The sequence below is a fragment of the Balaenoptera physalus genome (genome assembly GCF_965194825.1).
Source record: "Balaenoptera physalus genome assembly, chromosome: 9".
NCBI classification, from domain to species: Eukaryota; Metazoa; Chordata; class Mammalia; order Artiodactyla; family Balaenopteridae; genus Balaenoptera; species Balaenoptera physalus.
Window position 1 is genome coordinate 59,383,193 of NC_138888.1, and position 20,898 is coordinate 59,404,090.

General features: G+C 39.4%; 2 protein-coding genes across 20 annotated transcripts in view; one reads left to right on the forward strand and one right to left on the reverse strand.

Annotated features, from left to right (window-relative positions):
• Window positions 1-2,094: 2,094 nt before the first annotated feature.
• On the reverse strand, window positions 2,095-6,931 carry LOC309667151 (thiosulfate sulfurtransferase/rhodanese-like domain-containing protein 3). Its single transcript, XM_082475481.1, has 4 exons — window positions 6,775-6,931; window positions 3,511-3,684; window positions 3,255-3,414; window positions 2,095-2,949 (listed from the first exon to the last, which is right to left on the reverse strand). The coding sequence occupies exons 1-4, from the start codon at window positions 6,845-6,847 to the stop codon at window positions 2,877-2,879; spliced, it is 480 nt and encodes a 159-aa protein (XP_082331607.1). The 5' UTR covers window positions 6,848-6,931; the 3' UTR covers window positions 2,095-2,876.
• Window positions 6,932-10,802: 3,871 nt separating this feature from the next.
• The window catches only part of USP45 (ubiquitin specific peptidase 45), a 65,154-nt gene continuing 55,058 nt past the window's right edge, over window positions 10,803-20,898 (forward strand). For 13 of the 19 annotated variants that reach the window (XR_014267500.1, XM_082475161.1, XM_082475176.1 and 10 more), the window contains exons 1-4: window positions 10,803-10,887; window positions 15,449-15,558; window positions 18,994-19,166; window positions 20,744-20,847. Coding sequence is in view for 18 of the 19 variants with exons in the window: in XM_082475161.1 (XP_082331287.1) it covers window positions 15,459-15,558; window positions 18,994-19,166; window positions 20,744-20,847 (377 nt within the window). In the remaining variant the exon portion in view is untranslated. Of the gene's footprint in view, window positions 10,888-12,047; window positions 13,559-15,448; window positions 15,559-18,993; window positions 19,167-20,743; window positions 20,848-20,898 lie in introns of those variants that run through there. The other 6 variants (XM_082475172.1, XM_082475175.1, XM_082475173.1 and 3 more) reach the window with 6 other exon arrangements.

The window sequence follows — 20,898 nt, forward strand, 5'->3', positions numbered from 1 at the left end:
AAATAATTTTGTAATATCAAATATCCAGTGTTTACATTTTCAGTTATCTCATTAATATCATAAATATTATTAAATAATTCTACTTAGGATCTAAATAAAGACCACACATGCAATTCATTGATAAATCCTTTAAATCTTAAAATTCATGGATTTCTCCTTTATTTCATTTAAAAAATTCCCCATTTTGGTTTGCTTGTCCACTAAGAATTTCCCACCATATGTATTTTGCTGAGTGTATCCTTGAGGTGCTACTTAACATGTTCTTTTCCTCTCTGTATTTCTATAAATTGGTAATTGAATGCAAAAGCTTGATCAGGTTCAGGCTCAAATTTTTTTTTCCATTATAGACTACTGTATAAAGTATCTCCTATCAGGAGGCATATAATGGCTGGTGTCTCTTTCTGTGATTTAGCAGCCATTGATGATGTGTGTTCTTTCTAAACATCAAATATTACCATAGGCTGCACTGTCCAGTGAGATAGCCACTAGCCACATGTGGCTATTGAACACTAAAAATGTGGCTAGTCTGAATTGAAATGTGCTATAAATGTAAAAACACACATTGGATTTCAATACTTGGTAACAGAACAAAAGAATGTAAAATATCTAATTTGTTTATATTGATTACATGTTTTAAATGATGATTTTTTAGATACATAGGACTAAATAAAACACTATTAAAATTAATTTCACCTATTTTACTTAAGTGTAAGAAAACTAAAAATCACATAATGGCTTGCATCATAATTCTTTTGGACAGTGTTCCTATAAGACATAAGGAAGATGTTAGGTCCCAGTCCCATTTTCCCTGCTTCTTATTCCTGCTCCCCAGAGCAACTTTTAGTCATTTCTCTGCTGTTGTGTTACTTCCACACTTCCAAGTAACAAGCTTATAATTATAGCATTTATTGAGCACTTATTATGTGACAAGTATATTCCAAGCTCTCTACATTATGAAGTCATTTAATTCTCAGAACAATCATTTCAGAGATGAGGAAACTCAGGAACAGAAGGTTAAGTAACTTACCCAGTCACAAGTCAAGTAAGTGACAAGAGCTTGGATTAGAATCTTATAAAAACCTGGACATCTGGGCTGCAGGTCCCAGACTCTTAAATACTTTACTATACTCCTCCTCCGCTTACCCTCCAGTTTCCTTTTTTTTTTCTTTTGATTTTTTTTTTCACTTGTAAATATTATCTCTTAACTTCCTACTATGGAAGATGAAGATTTTACTTTTCTCACACACCTCCTGTTCTCCACTTCCAGCTCCTACCCCCTCCCCGCCCCCAAACTTGTTCTACCCTGGGACTTACACTCCCATCATCCTCCCAATTTAATTGCATAATTTTTGTTAAACTCATATTCAGTATATATTACATATACATAGATAATGTTGTGTTCTTTAGTATTTCCTTTCTTTTAGAATATTTTTTGTCTTTCTGGAAAAGCCTGGTGTGTTTCCCCAGACTCTATACCCTGGTGTATTTACCTATTCCTGGTTGGGCCCAGTACTTCAATGGTGGTTCACTCTCTATAGCTTTTCTTCTCTGTGAGCTTGTGGTTCTTCAGATCCTCACTTCCTTAATATTATATGCCCTAGTAATATTTGTTTATATAAATATATAAATAAAATTTGTTTAAAGGCATGACAGAATTACTAAGGCAGCGAGGATTTGAAGAGTCACGATCCTGGGAGAAGGAAAGCTGTAGAGGATGAACCAACATTGAAAAGTGTGTGTGTGTGTGTGTGTCTGTCTGTATTATGTGTATTTTCCAGCTTTTCTAGTTCTTGTAGGGAGTTTGCTAGAAACTAGACTGACATATCAGAAATAGAAGTTCAAGGTGATAATATCACATACCTACCACAGATTCTCCAATGGCTTAATAAGTCATTTAGGACAAAACCAAGTCCTTATAGTTTACTTGCCAGACCTTACACGTTCTGAATGACAATATAAATGAGAGTAAAAACAGATGGGTCTGAAGAGACATGGATGGAAGAAAGCACAAATTTGTTTTACCACTCACCAGTGCACTAGTGTACTAACAAGTGCAGGACTTAACATTCCAAAGAAATATGCTAGTGGGAGTCATTTGCATTTAAACTTTTTTTAATTTTCATTATTTTTAATTGAGATGTAATTACAGGTAATGTATAGTTTTAAAGTGTTCAATGAGTTTCGGTAAATGTATATACCTATGTACCAACACCTCAATCAAGATATAGAGCACTTCCATCACCCTAGAAAATTTCCTCCTTGATTTTCCTGTTAATTTCCTTCCTTCAACAGAAGCAACCACTGTTCTGATTACTATCCCCATGGATAATATTACTTTTTTAAACTGCAAATTATATCATTACCATGCTGGTCACAGTGCCATAAGTCTTTGGATATTGCTAATGTTGTATTTTCATTGTTCATATTTCACCTACTTTTCTGCACCCCGGATTCTTGGTGTTTTAAGGTGAAGTCTTCTTAATCGACTGGTCTAGTTCATAGCCTCTTTGAAGAGTATAGACACTATATTAACAGAAGTGGTCACACATTATGATTAGGTAATACAAGTAACCAGGTCTTTTGGAATACTATTGAACTATACTAAAGTATTTAAAAATTAATTTTTAGAATCCCAACCCTTATGTTTCCATGGCAAGTCACATACATTACAGCAAGCCTCATTAGCCTTTGGAAGTAGGCAGGGAGAAGTGGTATTCCCAATTTATAGGTGAGAAAAAGATTCAACAAATAATTGACTTACACAAAATCCCCTTCCCATTAACCAGTGGTTCCAGGGCTACATTTTGATTCTTTTGCTTATTCCACTATCCTAGGCTGCACGTACACAAGGAAAGGGCCAACTTGTATTCCAAAATTCAATTTCCTTGTTTCTTCTCCGAAAATTCATAGGTTGCCCATTCCTTCCATCCTCCAGCATAGTGTTGAGCACTAAAAACATACATCAAATAATTAGTTCTCCTGCTTTATAGCACAAGGTTCATAGGAACTTTAGAGATAAGAAATTTAGAGATTTAGAGATGTCATGGCTTCTCACCATACTATTTAGACTTTGAGCCTATTTGAAAGATTGTAGGATGAAAAGTAGAGACTCTTAGTCTATTAAGAGTCTATAGTCTGTCCTGCCATTACTAACATAGTAATTATAAGAAATTCTTCAGTAGGCCAATAAAAATAGACCCATGAAATAGTGCAATACATACTCTTAAACCCATTTTTATCCTTCATGTACACACCTGTTAAAGCCCAGAGATATTGCTGTGTCCATAGCCTTCTTGCTTCTCACTCCGGCTAAACAAGAAAACACTAGACTGTCAGATTTGGATGGCTTTACTTCATTGTACTTCTCTTTGAAGTCTTTTGGGTTCATCTGTAGAGCTTCATCTACGTTATCCACTGAAAGAAAATGTTAAGAATTTCAATTAAATTTTAGATACAGTCACTTACTGGATATATATTTCTAATGAATCAGTTAAGACACATGTCACTTACATGGTATATTGACAGACCCGGGGATTTTTCCATACTCAAGAATTTCCCATGGTTCTCTAACATCAATTAACATAATTTTTTTGGACTTCAAGAGGTTTTTAAGTTCCATATAGGTGACATCTTTACAAATAGCAGTGCAAAAATTGTTGCAGCTTCCTTTTATTGACTTCAAACCTGGAAAGAATAAAATAATTTAGGTACTTTCAAAATGACATCTCTATTAATATCTGGAAAGAGTAGGTCAAAGGAATTTTCCCCATTGTTCCAGTCAGCTAACCATATTGATCTTTTGACTTTACTAAACTGTATAATCAATGTATATAATTTGCATACAGTCTGACTGAACAGTAAGATGCAGCCCTATCCTGCCCTGCATACTTATGGCTGGTCTTGGGCCACCTCCAATATTCTACTCTCTCCAAGCCCTTTAATTGGGGGGAGAGTTTATAAATACACATTCAACATTTGGTAACTGAATTTTGCAAATAATTTGTAAATCTTACCCTAATCTAAGTTTTTCTTGTATAGTAGAGTCATATTAAACCGACGTTTACCTTTCTCTTATTCAGCAAGGAGTGGGGTGGGGGGGAGGGGTGGAGAACAGGAAGAGTAATCAGTAAGACTGGATTCCTTCCTTTCCACTTGATCAGCAAAAGCCTGAAGCAAGCATGGTCCCTTTTTTAAAAAAATTTTATTTATTTATTTATTTATTTATTTATTTGGTTGCACCGGGTCTTAGTTGTGGCAGGCGGGATCTTCACTGCCGCCTGCGGGATCCTCACTGCGGCATGCAGAATCTTCTTTTAGTTGCGGCACATGGGATCTTCATTACAGCATGCGGGATCTTTAGTTGCGGTATGTGGGATCTAGTTCCCTGACCAGGGATCAAACCCAGGCCCCCTGCATTGGGAGCACGGAGTCTTAGCCACTGGACCACCAGGGAAGTCCCAAGTATGGTCCCTTGATGAGTCTCAGCTCCCCCAAGCCTCTCACGGTGTGAGTCTGTACTCCACACTAATTACTTAAAGCGATAGTGTGTGTGTGTTGTTGTACAACATGGCCTCCACTTGTAAATTAACCACTTCATCTGATGCTCAACCAAAGAAACAGTGAACTGCTCCTACAGCGAAGAAAAACTGGCTGTTTGGGACCCCTGAGAGATGATGTGTGGTTCTCTTGAGGGATTTCAAGAGTAATACACGCTATACCTAATTTTCACTTTTTGAGCTTAAACTTTGAATAAACTCCAATTTTGCTGTTTCCACACAGGTAAATCCAACCTCACCTGGTTACTCCCTACAGCCTACATTACAGGATATACAGTCCAAGCTTCTTAGTATGTTCTATAATGTCCTTCAACCACCCCTTACCAATATAACTTACCAAACCTCCTCCTCATTCCTTCTCTGCCCCAATTATCCTACCCTCCAGCAACATCAAAAGTATACATGTGCTCTAATCTCATTTTTATAGTGGAAAGAGCAGGGATTTTAGAGTCAGATAAACCTAAGTTCAAATCCTGGCTTGCCCACTTGGCTCTGTGACCCTGGGCAGATTACTTAAACTCTCTGGTACTTAGCTTCTGATTTGTAAAATCAAATAATATTATTTAACCTTTTAGAGTTGCTGTGAGGTTTAAATACTCTATACAGTGCACAATAAATATCTATTTTCACATTTCCTTCATGATATATGGACATTGTTCCCTCTGAAGGGAATACCCTTCTCTCTCATCTTTACCTGGCACTCTAAGTCTCCTTTATGACCCTGTTAAATGTCACTTGTTACCTCCCCTTTGATCCAACACTTCCACTTCTAGGTATCTATTCTTGTAAAATACTTGTACATATGCACAAAGAAGCATGTACAATGATAATTATTGAGAACTTTTTATAATAGCAAAAAAATTGGAAGCCAAAATATCAATCAATAAGGGACTAGTTAAATAAACTGTGGTAATTCATAGTAGGGGATATATGCAGTGGTTAAAAGAGTTATATGTGCTGCCATAGAAAGCTTCTGAATACCTAGGTGAGAAAAAAATTACAGAAAAGCAAGCACAGTGTAGATCACATTATATATAGATATCTATAGTATATAGTATATATATATCTATGGTATATAGTGTATATACAGAGAGATACTATAGATATCCATATATATACTAATCTATTATATATATATTAACATACGTAGTATTTTCATCTGTACATTTATGTATATTCATATCTGGGGAGAGTGCATAAAGGGGACTCATGCTGAGCTTTATTGTTTGTTTTAATATAATGAGAATATAATCATGTATTACAAGTAGAATTTAAAAAATGAAACAGGCACCTTTTCTCTAACACCTTCTCCAACTCAGTCCTTTCCATTGCAGTCTCATTCGACTGGGCTGTGTGTGGTGATGGTTTGTGTGTGTCTCACCCCAAAATGGTGAAGTAAACTGTATCCCCAGCAGGACGTCTGGCAGATTAGGAGCTCAATAAATGATTGCTGATTAAAGGTAAAACCAAATAACAGAATTTGCGGGAACGACACCTCTTCAACTACAGAGGCTGTACCAAGAGTTAAAATGGAATAACTGGGACTGGGGCGGGGGCGTGGGCGGGGGCGGGGGCGGGGGCGGGGCGGAGAATGTTACGCTGGGGCTCCTGTATCTTTATCCACAAAGGTTGTTGCTAAAGGAGAGGCAGCACGTAAAGCAAAGAGAAGGGACTGGAGGCCTGCTCTGGGTTCTAGACCCACCTCCTCCACTGACCACCTTCGCTTCTCTGGCTTCTGTTTCGCCAGCTGTAAAATTAGGGGTGGTACTATTACAGCCCTAACGTGGTAACTGTAGGTTTCATCAGCCCATGAGTGCTGCTCTCTAGTGGGTCACAAGTATAACTCGCAACACGGGGCTCCTCATTGCGACTCTCCCGGGCAGGAACTGGCCACTGAGCTCACTTCCCTGAGTCGCGAATTGACCTTCATTGCTCAGTCAAGCACCCATACCTTTATAACTGCCTTCCCACGCGAGCTCCCTGGAGCATTGGTTGCCCCCCTCCGTACGTACCCCGAGAGCAACCCCAGACCCCAGTAGCCCGGAATCTGAAGGAACAAGAACCGCAAGTGGGTGTTACATTCCCAGGTGCCAAGGGTACTGGGTCTGACTTTTAACTGGAAGCCTTTAAAAAAGAAGCGATCACCCTCACCAACGCCATCCCTTCCCAGGGGCCCGAGGTTAGGCGTTCTCCCTTTCCCCGGGGACCCCGAGCTCACCCCAGAGCGCAGCCTCTGCGGACCCGAGGATCGCCTGGCGCCCACTCAAGTGCAATAGTCGCAGCAGCCTCATCTCCGGGTCGAGTCTCGGGGCTACTAACCACTTCCTCCTCCTGCTCCTCCTCCTCCTTCCGCCGCCGGGCGAACCGCGCCGGGCTCTCGAGCGCCCTCCAGCCAGGCTCCGGCCGAACCGGGTAGTGCCACTAGGAGTAATCGTGGACGGAAACGCGCCCTGCTGTAAAACTTAAAATTGCCTGGTAAGAAACTAAGGGTTGGGTTTGCTTTTTTGTTTATGATTATTATTTTTTTAAGGAGAGACAAAGTTTAAAAGTGGAAAGAGAATATAACAAAGATAATATTTAAATATATAAAGTAAATAAATTTCTCCAATTTACTTGATAACAGGATTCTCCTGCCTTGAATTAAAGCAAAGCACGTGTGCACTTTTCTAAGAATTGCTCTTCACTCCCATAGCTGGTTCAACTGATGTCAGTATTAAGAGAATCTCATGCTGTCATCTTTTCCCCACAACATGATGATATTTGACTATATTTGATGATAACTCTGTCAGAGTCAGGCCCAACTAATTTATAAAATGTGTTAGTTTCCAATTGCTACTATACCACAAACTTATTGACTTAAAACAACACAAATTTATTATGTACAGTTTTGAAGGTCAGAAGTCAGTAGGCTAAAATTAAGGTGTCAGCAAGCCTGTGTTCCTTGTGAAGGCTGTAGGGGAGAATTTCTGAACTTACCTTTTCCATCTAGGAGAGGCTGCCTGCATTCCTTGGCTATTGGTCCGTTTCCCCATCTTCAAAGCCAACAGTTTGGCATCTTCAGATCTCTAATTCCGACCTCTGCTTGTGCTGTCACATCCTCTTCTCTTCCTCTCACCCTTCTGCCTCCCTTTCATAAGGACCTTTGTGATTACACTGGGACCACTGGGATAATCTTGATTTAATCATATGCACAAAATCCTTTTGCCATGTAAGGTAACGTATTCATAGGTTCCAGGAATTAGAACACCTTGGTGTGTGGTTGTGGAGGGAGCATATTCAGCCTACAGCATATAAAGTTTCTTATTACCTTGTTTTTACTTTATTCTCAACTTGGTTCATTACCTTATTTTTAATTTATTCTCAATTTGGTTCCCAAGGATAATGAAAGTCATATTTAACTGCAAATGGATTCACAGTGAAATTTTTTTAAATTAGTTTCCAAATGGCATTATTAAAGTATGTGTTCAAGGAATAATTTCATTAAGCGTGCACTTTTAAATTATTCAGCTTTCAATAGTTTAATAATTAATAAGATGACTTCAGATTTCTATACCAATGACAACATTTACAGTTATGTTTTCCAAGTCATTTGAAGTTTAACCATAGTCTCTGTGTAATCTACTTCGTGGATTGACTTTGAACTAAGATGTCATTAAATATTGTAGATTCATGTGCTCTCTGTGGCATCCACATCATAAACCACAGGTTGTATGGACACAGATATGGAAACAATGTACTTGGCCTCAATGAATCACATTTAATCTAATTTACACTTTTGCAAGAGCACATATTACTAAACAATTCTTTTCAAGTGTTCATGACTGATTATTTGAGAAATATTTTTCTGTAGGATTTCTTTTTCTGAAAAGATGAATATGTCCTCCTATAACTAGCACAGTGCCAAACTTGGTTTATTTAAGAGGGCTTAGAGCAAAAAGATCTTGTCAAACAGGAGTATTGATCACTGCTCCTTGGACAAATGTCCAAGTTCTTCCTTCAGAGTCAGTGTGACAGAGGGAAGTAAGGCTTGAAGTGGAATGAAAGGCAGAGAAATAATGCAATGTTTTCTGGGAAAGGTCTACTAGTGCTGAGTTGATATGAGTCATTAATTCTCAAACAACTCATTTTATTTTTCACCACAATGCAAGTGAAAGACAATTGGAAAGGAGAGGATTTTTAAGAGACTTGGGATTTTACCCATTTTTTCTAAATCCACATCAAGCTCCCAGATTTTAGACAAATCAAATGAAGAATTAGGAAATGTATTGCCTTTCATGCAACGTTTTTTCCAAAAGTTTATCAAAACTTGAACATCTGCTTTTTAAAAAATTTTTTATTTATTTAATTTATTTATTTTTGGCTGTGTTGGGTCTTCGTTGCTGTGCGCGGGCTTTCTCTAGTTGTGGCGAGTGGGGGCTACTGTTCATTGTGGTGCGCAGGCTTCTCATTGCGGTGGCTTCTCTTGTTGCGGAGCTCGGGCTCTAGACACGCGGGCTTTAGTAGTTGTGGCGCACGGGCTTAGTTGCTCTGTGGCACGTGGGATCTTCCCGGACCAGGGCTCGAACCCGTGTTCCCTGCATTGGCAGGCGGATTCTTAACCACTGTGCCACCAGGGAAGCCCTTGAACATCTGTTGACTCAGCATTTTCACCGCTAATAGTTCATCTACTGAAAATATCTGCACAAGTAGGCAAAGATAAATGTACACTAACAGGGGACTGATTGGGAAAAAATGATACATCCATTCACTGGAGTTCTAAGCAACAAGTAAAAAGAATGAGGCTGGTGTGGAGATATGTCCAAGATATACAATCAAGTGAAAAAAAATCAAGTTGTAGAATAGAAAATAGACCGTAATCTAAGCTGACTGTGTTCTCTTTTAACAAATGGTAATCATATAAAAATGTCGTACAAAGGCATATTGTATGTGCAAAGACAATTCCTGAAACTATACACAAGAAACAGAAAATAGAGGAGAGGAAATGTTACCTCTGAGGAAAGCAAATGGGAATGAGGGAAGGAGGAAAAGGTGAGGAACTTTATGTGAAACTTTCATGTATTACTTTTATAATAAAAAATGTATCTTTTAAAATACACAATAAAAACTTAATATATGTATAGCCTATAGCTTAGCAAAGTATTCCATACATTTTCAGACAGAACAATGACGGTAAAATTAAGATACTTAACATTATTTGAAATGTATACAGAGCTGACCTTAAGCACATTTATATTTCTATTTGATGTTTTGTCATAATGTCTTTGCAATAGCACTAAAAATATACTTATTAGGTACCATTTAAAAATAATTTCCTTCCTTTGAAGAATCCATCAAATAGGAATCCAAGGCTCTTTCCATAATGCCACACCTGTCCCCTGGCTGAAGAATTGTGAAAGATTACAAGAATCGTAGAGTTTATCTGTAACTAGTGTTGATGTCTGCAATATCATTCAAACAAAGTATTTCTCAACCAATTACTTTTACTAAACATATGCAAAGTGCAAACCACTTTAACGGGTAATCGAGCTTCGAAGAGGTCTAGGTATAGGTCAAGAAATTTTCTAATAAAGAAGTGAAGGACTTCCCTGGTGGTGCAGTGGTTAAGAATCCACCTGCCAATGCAGGGGACACAGGCTCAAGCCCTGGTCCGGGAAGATCCCACATGACAGGGAACAACTAAGCCCGTGTGCCACAACTACTGAGCCTGTGCTCTAGAGCCCGAGCTCCGCAACAAGAGAAGCCACCGCAGTGAGAAGCCCGTGCACCACAAGGAAGAGTAGTCCCCGCTCGCCACAACTAGAGAAAGCCCGAGCGCAGCAACGAAGACCCAATGCAGCCAAAAATAAATAAATAAAAATAGATTTAAAAAAAAGTGAGAACGACAGGTAGGACAACAATAATGAGAAAAAACAAGAAAATATATGATGTCTGATGTGATTTTATTGCACAGAAGAATGTGACGGCGAGAAGTCGGAGGCTGTCCGGGCACGCTGTCCAGCAACAAGTGGGACTTAATCCTGACTCCGAGAACACCCCAGCTGCGCGAACTCCAGGCCACTATCAGGATCCAATTAGCAGCCTACTTAACATTTTTCTAAGATTTAGCCGGGGCCTACCTAGTCCTGCAAATTTACAGGACGCAGGCGCGACGCGAGCCGGCCCCGCCCTGTCCACGCCCAACTCCGGGTGCGCGGCTACGCGAGGGGCGGCCCCAACCCCCCCGCCCCAAACGTGGGGGCGGGCACACGAGGCCCCGCCCCTGCCAGCGGGAGGGGCGGACGCGCAGGCGCAGTCTCTTCCGGTTGTAGAGGCGGCCGCCGGGCCTGGCAGGGTGAGTTGGGGCTCGGTGCTGGGGTCGCCGCAGTTTCTCCGTCTTCGTTTCCGCAACCCCGGGCCCTTGTGGCTTGACTGGCCTGGGAAAGAAGGCCCCCCCCTCCCACGCTCCCTCGCCTTTCCGATCCTTGGGGGCTCCAGGCGTTCACCGAGGGCCGCGTGAGCGTGGCCGGGCTGGCGGGGTGTCCGGGCGGCGGCTTGAGGAGCCGGCGAGGTGGGGCGGGAGAGGGGCCGCCTCACCTTGACCAGGGTCGCGGCGACCCAGCACCCTTCCGGCCTCCCTTCCGCGCTCATCCTCACGGCGCATTTTCTCTTCAGAAACTTGGGATGTTTTTGTGAGACCAGAGGACGAGTCTTACCACGGGTTTCTGGCAGCATCGTGTAGTATTAGGAACCCTGGAGATGGACTCCCTGGGTCCAAATCTCCATCCACCGCTTACTGGCTTCTGGCTTCTGCAAGTCACCTAACTACTGTGTGTCTCAGTTTCAAGTATAAAATGGGAGAAATAATAGTAACCTATCTCATAAGGTGGTTGGTGGTTGGGAGGATGAAGTGAGTTAGTATCTCTTCAGTGCTGAGAACCGAGTGCGATGCACAAAAAAGTATGTAAATGCTGGTCATCTTTTTGAGCCTCTAAAAAAGAGAGTTTTGTCTCTTTCTTCCCTCCCCCGGCATCCCCGCCGAAAATAATCGCCCAAGAGTAGGGAAAAAAAGATTTTTTTCTTTTTTGAGAATGTGGGCTTTTGTATGCATGGCCTTTTAAAAAAATTAAACATTTCTAAACAGTTTAGTTGCACATCCTACATTAGAGAAAAGACAGGTGTAGGTAAACGCGGAAGTTGAAAACGAAAGTTTTGTTTGGGAAACCACGTAAGAAAAATGGCCAGAATTTATTTGTGCTGAAAAGACTTAACATAGCATGCCTGAGACTGCTGTCCTTAGAAAGGTTAGCCCTTGCTTGGCATCTGGGAACAACATGTTTTATGTTGTAGGGTACGGTTTATGCAGAAGTTACTAGCCCCCCTAAAAATCCTGCACCTGTGAGTCTGTAATGGGCTTCCCTAAGCAGAAACATTGCACAGACATTACTGGATTTTACTTATTGGGGGAAGAGTGTGGTGACCCCTCTTGGGAGGGAGAGAATGGTAAGGAAGCCTGCACTTGGATTCCTCTAGACTTCACCTGTGTCTTTTCATTACGATCAAGCTGTATGTCCATACTGCGTTGCTATAATAAATGTTAGCCATGAATACAACTGTATGCTGGGTTTTGTGAGACCTTATAGTAAATCTCCAAATGAGAGGGTGGTCTTGGAACTCCCCAGACACAATATTGTTGATGGACAGTATTTGAAGCTCCAATAATCGGACTTTCATTTTGTCTCTTTTTGCCTAAACGGGGAATTGAAGAAGAAAGCTATACAGATAAGTGACTGCTAAATAGTGGGTTACCATCCAAAATGACTCTGTATGTTTAGACATAGTACATGTGTCAGAAAAATCACTGGAAATTGACTCTACATTGCTAAGTTAAGTATGAGTCACAGTGTTTTTGAAAAAAGGCATAGGTGTTTTTTAGATTCTAGGTCAGCTACCTGGTTCTTTTGGTTATTCTGCCAGTATTAGCTATGTGTTAATGCTCATCTTTATCAAGAGTTTACCTGTGCAGGGGGTGTAAAAATATGACCAGTTTCTCATGGGCCATTTTTCTTGGATTCTCTTAGTTATGCCTATCTCTTTTCAGGACATCAAGTTAAAATAGTTGGAGGTCTAAGTTTGTAAATTTGGGGGTAGAAAGATCCGATTTGCTATTTGATTACATCTCTTTTCTCTCAATCAAGTAGAAGACCAGATGATAATTTGGAGGAGTAGGGAGAGGAGGAGTTGGAGGTTTGGGAGAGTGAAAAAGATTTCAGAAGGCTGTGTGAGGAGTATATAAATGAGTTGGCCAGAAGGTGTAGTAGATAATGGGGTGTCTTGATCCGTTTGCAGTTATGATTATGAATTTAGTGGACCCAATCTCCTTTCTTACAAGACTTTCTCCAGCCTGATTGGATGCATTCATGGAGAAAGTGGTTAATTGGATTTGTCTAGGATTGGGGTTCTGTTAGAGGGGTGGTGTGGTAAGTCATTAAGGCTGTGCACACATATTCTGTTCTTTCTGGGTACATGTTAAGGTTGTCCTCTTTGTACACTACCCCCCCGTGCCCCTCCCCCTTTGGTCTGTTTGAAGTTAAATGTGGCCATATGACTTGCTTTGGCCAGTAAAATATAAGCAGACATGTGTCACTTGCAAGTGAAACTTTAAGAACCAGCACTCGATTTGCCACTTCCCTTTCTCCCTTCCTGCTACAGTGATCGTGGAAGCACTTGTTGAGATGCAGCCTCTTGTCAGCCTGGGCACTAAAGGAGGATTGGAGTGGCTGATGAAACAAGCCGGCAAAACTTGAAGTTATGATCAGAGAACAGAATACTTGAATTAGTGATTTTGCAAGGTGGAACTGTAGGGATAAGTGGATGAGGCAGTCTGGAGGGTGAAGGCAGTCAGAAATGAAGTGGTCAAGGAACTTGGAGACCTTCTGCATCTCTGTAACCCCGAAGGCCTTAATTTATTGCAGCCTTGTTCAATAGTGATGATCCTTGGACTTAAGGAAATGGCTCTTAAAATGGTAAACTCAAAAGCTTCCTTAGGTGGAACATAGTACGACTAAATCAGGATTCAGAATTTGTTATCGAATTGAAAGGTTCTTCCACCTTGATCAATGAAAGCAAATAAACAACCACAAAAATTACAGTATAGCTTAGCCATGGAGTAGCATGGTATTAGGTAGGATTTAGGATATAGTGGCTTAAAAAAATGCATTAACTTGTATCTAAAATCTTTAGAATTAACTTTGAGTTTTTAAGAAATAGAAGGGATTTCTTAAAAATATATTTAGAGGAGCTTCCCTGGTGGCACGTGGTTAAGAATCCGCCTGCCAATGCAGGGGACGTGGGTTTGAGCCCTGGTCCGGGAAGATCCCACATGCCGCGGAGCGTGGAGCAACTAAGCCCATGCACCACAACTACTGAACCTGCACTCTAGAGCCAGTGTGCCACAACTACTGAAGCCCGTACGCTTAGAGTCCGTGCTCCACAACAAGAGAAGCCACCGCAATGAGAAGCCGGCGCACTGCAACGAAGAGTAGCCCCCGCTCGCCACAACTAGAGAAAGCCCGTGTGCAGCAACAAAGACCAACCGCAGCCAAAAAAAAAGTTTTCCTTGTGATAAACCATAATGGAAAAGAATATAAAAAAGAATATATATGTATATATATGTATATGTCTCTGAATCACTTTGCTATCCACATTTTAACAAGATCTCCAGTTTGACTCATGCACTGGCCTGATCTCAAAAAAAGCCAGTGTCTTAGGAAAGTAAGACAGTATTAGTTCTCCATTTCTTATGGGAAGAACAGTTGTAGATTAAAAGATACTAACTGACATAACCAGTACAAAGTGCAAACCTTGATTAAATCCTTATGCAAAAAACCAGTACAGATGATACTTTGGGTCAGCTGAAGAAATTAGAATATGATAGGATATGAGATGATATTAAGGAATTACTGTTAATTTTCTTAGAAGTGATAATGATAGGACTGTATAGGAGAATCTCCTTAAGGCAGTGGTCCTCAACCTTTTTGGCAGCAGGGACCGGTTTCGTGGAAGACAGTTTTTCCATGGGAAGAGGGGGGATGGTTTAGGTGATAACGCGAGTGAGGGAGAGTGGCAGATGAAGCTTCGTTCGTTCGCCCCCCACTCACCTCCTGCTCTGCGGCCCGGTTCCTAACAGGCCACAGACCGTTAGCAGCCCAGGGGTTGGGGACCCCTGCCTTAAGGGATATATGCTCTCTGCAACTTACTTTTAAATAGTTCAGCAAAAACAAACATACTCACATACATGTATAGCTATGTCTATATACACATTGATATATCGATAAAACCAATAGGGCAAGATATTCTAGATGTGGGATTTAGATAGTATATGGGTGTTCATTATCCTGTTCTTGTAACTTTCTTGGAAGTTTAAAATTTTTCATAATAAAAAAGGGGGGAAAAAACTCACAAAAAATGCAAGAGCTTAAAAAGATAGAAATGTATTTTTCTGTCAGTCGTCCGGTGCTGGGCCGCTCTGCTGTGCTTGGCACTAGGCCTCCACCCCTGGCCCGTTAATGCTCTTCCAGCTCCGCCTGTCTTCTAGCTGGTGAGACAAGAGAAAGGGCAAGGGAAGCACAGGAACCAGAAGCAGTGTACACTTCAGGTTTTTTTTATTCACCTGGCCATCATACATGTAGGGAACTGTTGGTAAAAGTCAAATGTAGTTTGACTTTTTGTATAAAAAAAGTATATTGGTTTAATAAAGATTTCTTTGGTTTCAGCTGGTGCTCCCTTCTTCTTCCTCTGTGAATTTACTAGGCCCATTAAACTTGAAGTCATTTCCATTTTAATATGCGTTAAGTAAAATACATAAAATTTTAATTTTGAGGATTAATGTGTATTTTTACCCCCAACCTTTTCAGTAAGTAACAGATGCGGGTGAAAGAGCCATCCAAAGCTTTACCTGAGAAAGCCAAAAGAAGTAAAAGGCCTACCATACCTCATGATGAAGACTCTTCAGATGACATTGCTGGTAAATTACGATGTCTGGCATCCTGAATAGTGTTGCAGAAGAGAAATAATAATAAATGTTTTTAATGACCATTTTCTGCATGAACTTTAAAATCAGCTTGTCTAGATCCTGTGGGCATTTTTGTTGAGATTTTGTTTATTTTATATTTGACTTAGAATTGGCATCTTTTCTTGTTGTTGTTGTTTGTTTCTCCTGGCTGTGAAAACCAAGCCCTCAAGCCAGTGAGGTTGGCAGATGACCCTGGGGAGCTGCTAGCTTCCTGGCTTGCTTTTTTTCTTTTTAGCCTCATGTCTTGGGTTTTAGCTTATGAGGATTTTCCTTACTGACTTACCAGTTCCGTTTTCCATTTAAAAAGAGGTTTTTAATATATTATTTCCATTTTTAAGTGTTTTTAACTTGGATAATGTTTCAGGATAGATTGCTGTATTGAAGGAAGTCTGAATTATGTCTTTAAATATTTGTTCTATTCTGTTAATAAGGTTTCTTCAGGGATTCTTATTATTCTTATGTTAACTCTCTTTTGCCTAACTTCCATAGTTATCATTTCTTCTCAAATCCTCTAAAACTCCTATTTCCTTTTCCCTTTGCGTGCTGTTTTCATTTTTATTTTTTACTGTGTTCAGCAGTGTTGCTTTCACCTTACACTTCTTTTTAATTTTGCATTCGTTTTTGTGGTTTTATTTATTTATTTATTTATCCTAAACTCTGCTAGTCACTTCCTATTGCTCCGCCACCTGAGCCTAAAGCGTTTGCTTCTTTTTTGTGTTTTTATTTCATGGCAGCGATGGCTCGCTCTGCCATTTTTCCTTTTCCTTCCTTCCTTTTTCTTATATTATCTTAGCATAGAATTTGTGGCTTTGATTTTCTTTGACGTAGGGTTGCTTTTCTTGGGCTAGTTCGTTGTAGAATATTTGTGTAAGAAGGAGGGCCAGAGCACTGTTGAGACCTAACTGTGGAATTTGAGCTCCTATATAGGCTTTACTTCTTTCCAGCTACCGGGATTATGCAGCCCTGGGTTTTTTTTCAGAATCCAAATTATCTCTTCTTTCCGACTGCCGCAGAGATAAGGCTGTTCCCTGCGATTATGGCTTGCTTTTTTTCTTGTCACTTAGTGAATGAGAAATCCCCTTCTTTCGATTCTTCTCAAAACAAAATTGGATGTAGGGGTGCTCCTGCCACTGCTGTTGCAGCACAGAGATTTAGGTTTTGTTCTGTGTCTGCAAAGCGTGCCTTGTTCTCTGTGAAATCTACCGCTGCAGTGTTCTCTCTGCTTCCTTCTGTGCGCACCCCTGTCTGATCTCTGCTGCTTTGAGGTGGGAGGCTTTCCACTCCATTTGTGACTTGGGGCTTCAGCTGTCTCCTGGTTTCTCTGAAAATGAACTTTGTATTTTTGTTTTCTGTTCTTTTTGCCCTTGGCTAGTTTTGGGGAGGAGAAAGGGGAAGTGTTAATTTTATGCCACCATTTGCAAACTGGAAGACTCCTTGTAAAATTTTTATTAATATTTAAAGTAAAAAATATGGAGATTTTGATTATTGTTTTTGATTTGTTAATGTGAAACAACTCTAGACTTTAATACATTTTTATATTTTTATTTAGGAATCTCTAGACGACCTGTTTGTCAAATGAAATTTAGACAGTTATATGATTCAATGAATTGCAGAAAACTGAGGAAATTTACTTATTAACGTAGAAGGATATTTTTCACATTTTTCCCCCTCACGAAAGATAGTGAATACTGTTTAAACACTGGTTAGCTTTTGTAGGAAGACCTCAGACTTTTTAATTTACTTATAAAATGTATATATGGTTGAGATATTTAAAAGCTAATAGATTTAATTTAGGGGCCTAGAAGCTTTTTTGTCTTGAATTCACTTATCTCTGAATTCATTAGCAGTTTCAGTTTCATAAGTCTGAATTGTAGAGTCAGAGAATGGTTAAGTTTTACTCTGGCCAGATCCCACGCCAGAGATGATATAGAAGGTGTGTGGAATGATTTTTCCCTTAGAATTTTAAAATATAAAAACTCAAAGCAATGACATTTGGTAAACCATTTCTAGGTCCTGTACTTGTGTGGTCATTTTTGTCAGTCTTCCCCTGAACAGCCCTTTCTTTAATGGCATGCATCCTTGCTTTTCAAACATAGGAGTTCAGAATTACTCCTTTTATGTCTATTCTTATAACTTACTCTTGGTGTAAAATTAGAAGTTTTAATCTTTTATCAGATTTACATATTATTTTTGTTGAAACTATTTATTATAAGTAATTTGTCAGGAATCACATTCTTTATCTTCAGAATGAAATGGAACCAATGCCTAGTCCCTAGTTAACCAGTAGGTGAAAAGGAATGCTTTGCATTCAGAAAGGGAAGTGGAGAAAGTTGAAATGTACATACTCCTTTTGTTTCCCTCTTCAAGGTATTCAGTCTCTGCCTTTGTTGTTTGGTTTTGGCAGATAGCTGTAGAGTTGGTGTTTGGGATATTTGAGGGGTAGAAATGGAAGTGTTCAGGTATTTGGGAGGAATGGAAGTGTTATTGAGCCCTTGAGAGAAGAATATGGTTATTTGATAAATTAAGAACATATTTGCTCATTTTGGCCATTTGTCTCCACACAGTGCACACAGTAAGAATCTCTTATAAAGGATAATGAAGGACCATGCAAAATCATTTGTTATCTGGGAATAGTCATTAAGGAGAATTCTGAGAATTCTTGTTCCTGCAAATTATGCCTTTGTTTGTTCTTCTCTTTTCTTTCTCGCAACCATGGTGAAAATAGTATCATAGCAGAGCTAGCCCATGGGAAGATTTTACTTGTGTATCTTAGTGAAAGAAAATACATTCAAAATGCTTGATACATAGTAGCTGCTCAATAAATAATCTTATTTATTAAACTTTTAATTTTTGAATTAATCTTAGATTTACAGGAAGGTACAACACGTATACAAGGAGGTCCCATTCACCCTTCATCCAGTCTCTCCTGATGTAACATCTTGTATTTCTATAGCACAGTATCAAAACCAGGAAACTGACATCGGTACAATCCTTAGAGCTTATTCAGGTTTCACCAGATATACATGCACTTGTGTGTGTGTGTGTGTATGTGTGTATGCAGTTTAATTACATGTGTAGCTTTCTATAACCACCAGTCAAGATACTTGATTACAGTATCACCACCTTGAGTGCTACTTATTTATAGCCACACCACTGCTCCCCATCTAAAGCCCCTGGCAACTGCTAATCTGTTCTCCAACTCTATAATTTTGTTATTTCACAAATGTTTTATAAATGGAATCATGCAGTATGTATCCTTTTGAGTTATTTTGTTTTTTGAATCTCTGTGCTTTTTAGTTATAGCATTTTAATATTGTTGGCCTTTGCTTGCTAATGGTGTCACTTTGGTTTAGCAAAGAAAATGTTCAAACTTTTTGTCTTATTCAGTAGGTTTCACTTGCCAACATGTAAGTCATGCTATCAGTGTGAATCATGTGAAAAAAGCAATAGTTGAGAATCTGTGGTCTGTTTGCTTGGAATGTTTAAAAGAAAGAAAATTCTATGATGGACAGCCAGTACTCCCTTCTGATATTTGGTTGTGCCTCAAGTGTGGTTTTCAGGTGAGAAAAGTCTCTTTTATGTGAGAGTTTGTCTTAAATATTTTCCTTAAATCTTACTGTGAGGGGAGGGGGTGGGGTGAGATGTGACAGGGTAAGAGAGTGTCATGGACATATATACACTACCAAATGTAAAATAGATAACTAGTGGGAAGCAGCCGCATAGCACAGGGAGATCAGCTCGGTGCTTTGTGACCACCTAGAGGGATGGGATGGGGAGGGTGGGAGGGAGGGAGATGCAAGAGGGAAGAGAAATGGGAACATATTGTATATGTATAACTGATTCACTTTGTTATAAAGCAGAAGCTAACACACCATTGTAAGGCAATTATACTTCAATAAAGATGTTAAAAAAAAAAAAAAAAAATCTTACTGTGAGCTCTGACTGTTGGTAATGCTTAGAACTTGAGATTAATTTATTCTGTGTTTAGATAGAGCTCTCCAAGGCCGAGCTTAGAAATGTTTAAGGTAAAGTAAAATATATGTATGTTCAGAAATTAATCATGTGTGGTTTATAAATACTTCAAAAGGGAATCCAGCCCACTTGCAGTAGTTCTCATATGCGGCCCTGCCTTTTTACCTATTTGTATTTACTTAGGAAATGCATCCAAGTTTTTGGGTTTTTTAAAAATCTTTTTGGATTCATTTTTTTCTCTATAAAAAGTGATTATTCTGTCTTTTCTTTCTTTTTTTTTTTTGCAAAGTAATTTCTCTTAAGAGCTTAGAAGCTATTGGTATCTTTTTTTTTTTTTAATTGGAGTATAGTTGCTTTACGATGTTGTAGAACCTATTGATATCTTTAATAAAGGAATTTTTAAATAAAATTAAAAGTATATATATATATTTTAGAATAAGAGGCATCTTTATTATCTCACATAGAAAGCCAGAAGTAGGGCCACTTAAAGTTAGTTGCTTGAATGGAAAGAACATTAAAAACTGAGATTTCTTCCATTTTTCTGCTCTGCCATCCTCAGTTTCATGGTTTCAGGATGGTCAAAGATGTTTCATGCACTGTGTATCACACAGCAATCCCCAAAGGCCAGAAAGAGGGCAAAAAGTACATCCCTTCCCTGTGTTCTTTTTTAAAATACGTAAAACTTTTCCAGAAACATCCATTAGACTGCCCCTCATGGGACATTGACTGGAATTGAATCTCATATCTTTACTTACCTGGTGATGGAAGTTACTGTGATTGGTCTGAGTCTCACTAGCTTTCAGTGGAGTTGGGTGGAGGTAGGTGTGTAGGGTATTAGGAAATGTGTGTATAGGGGAGGGGCACTACTGGCCTGTGAGGATGCTCAGGGTCCCACCATGTATAAGACAGAAAGCGTGTACATTTTTAAATGGTATGGAAATTAACTTGGCTCATGACTGTTTTACTGTGTAACAAGAAGCAAGTTAGCCTCTTTGCAAGAAATTGAATATAATGAGAATCCATATTGTTTTCTGAAACTTTTCCCTCCTGCTTGAAACTAAAAACAAAACAAAACTTCTAGTATGTTTGAGTATGATTTAAGTTTTGATTAATTTGAAATAAACTTGTATGTAAATCATACAAAGAGTGTTCTGTTCATCTTTAGGGATGTGGTAAAAACTCAGAAAGCCAGCATTCATTGAAGCACTTCAAGAGTTGGAGAGCAGAGTTTCACTGTATTATAATTAGTCTGAGCACATGGATCATTTGGTAAGTTAGATTTCGTTAGTACTTGTGTTCACTATAAAAACTGTCTTTGAG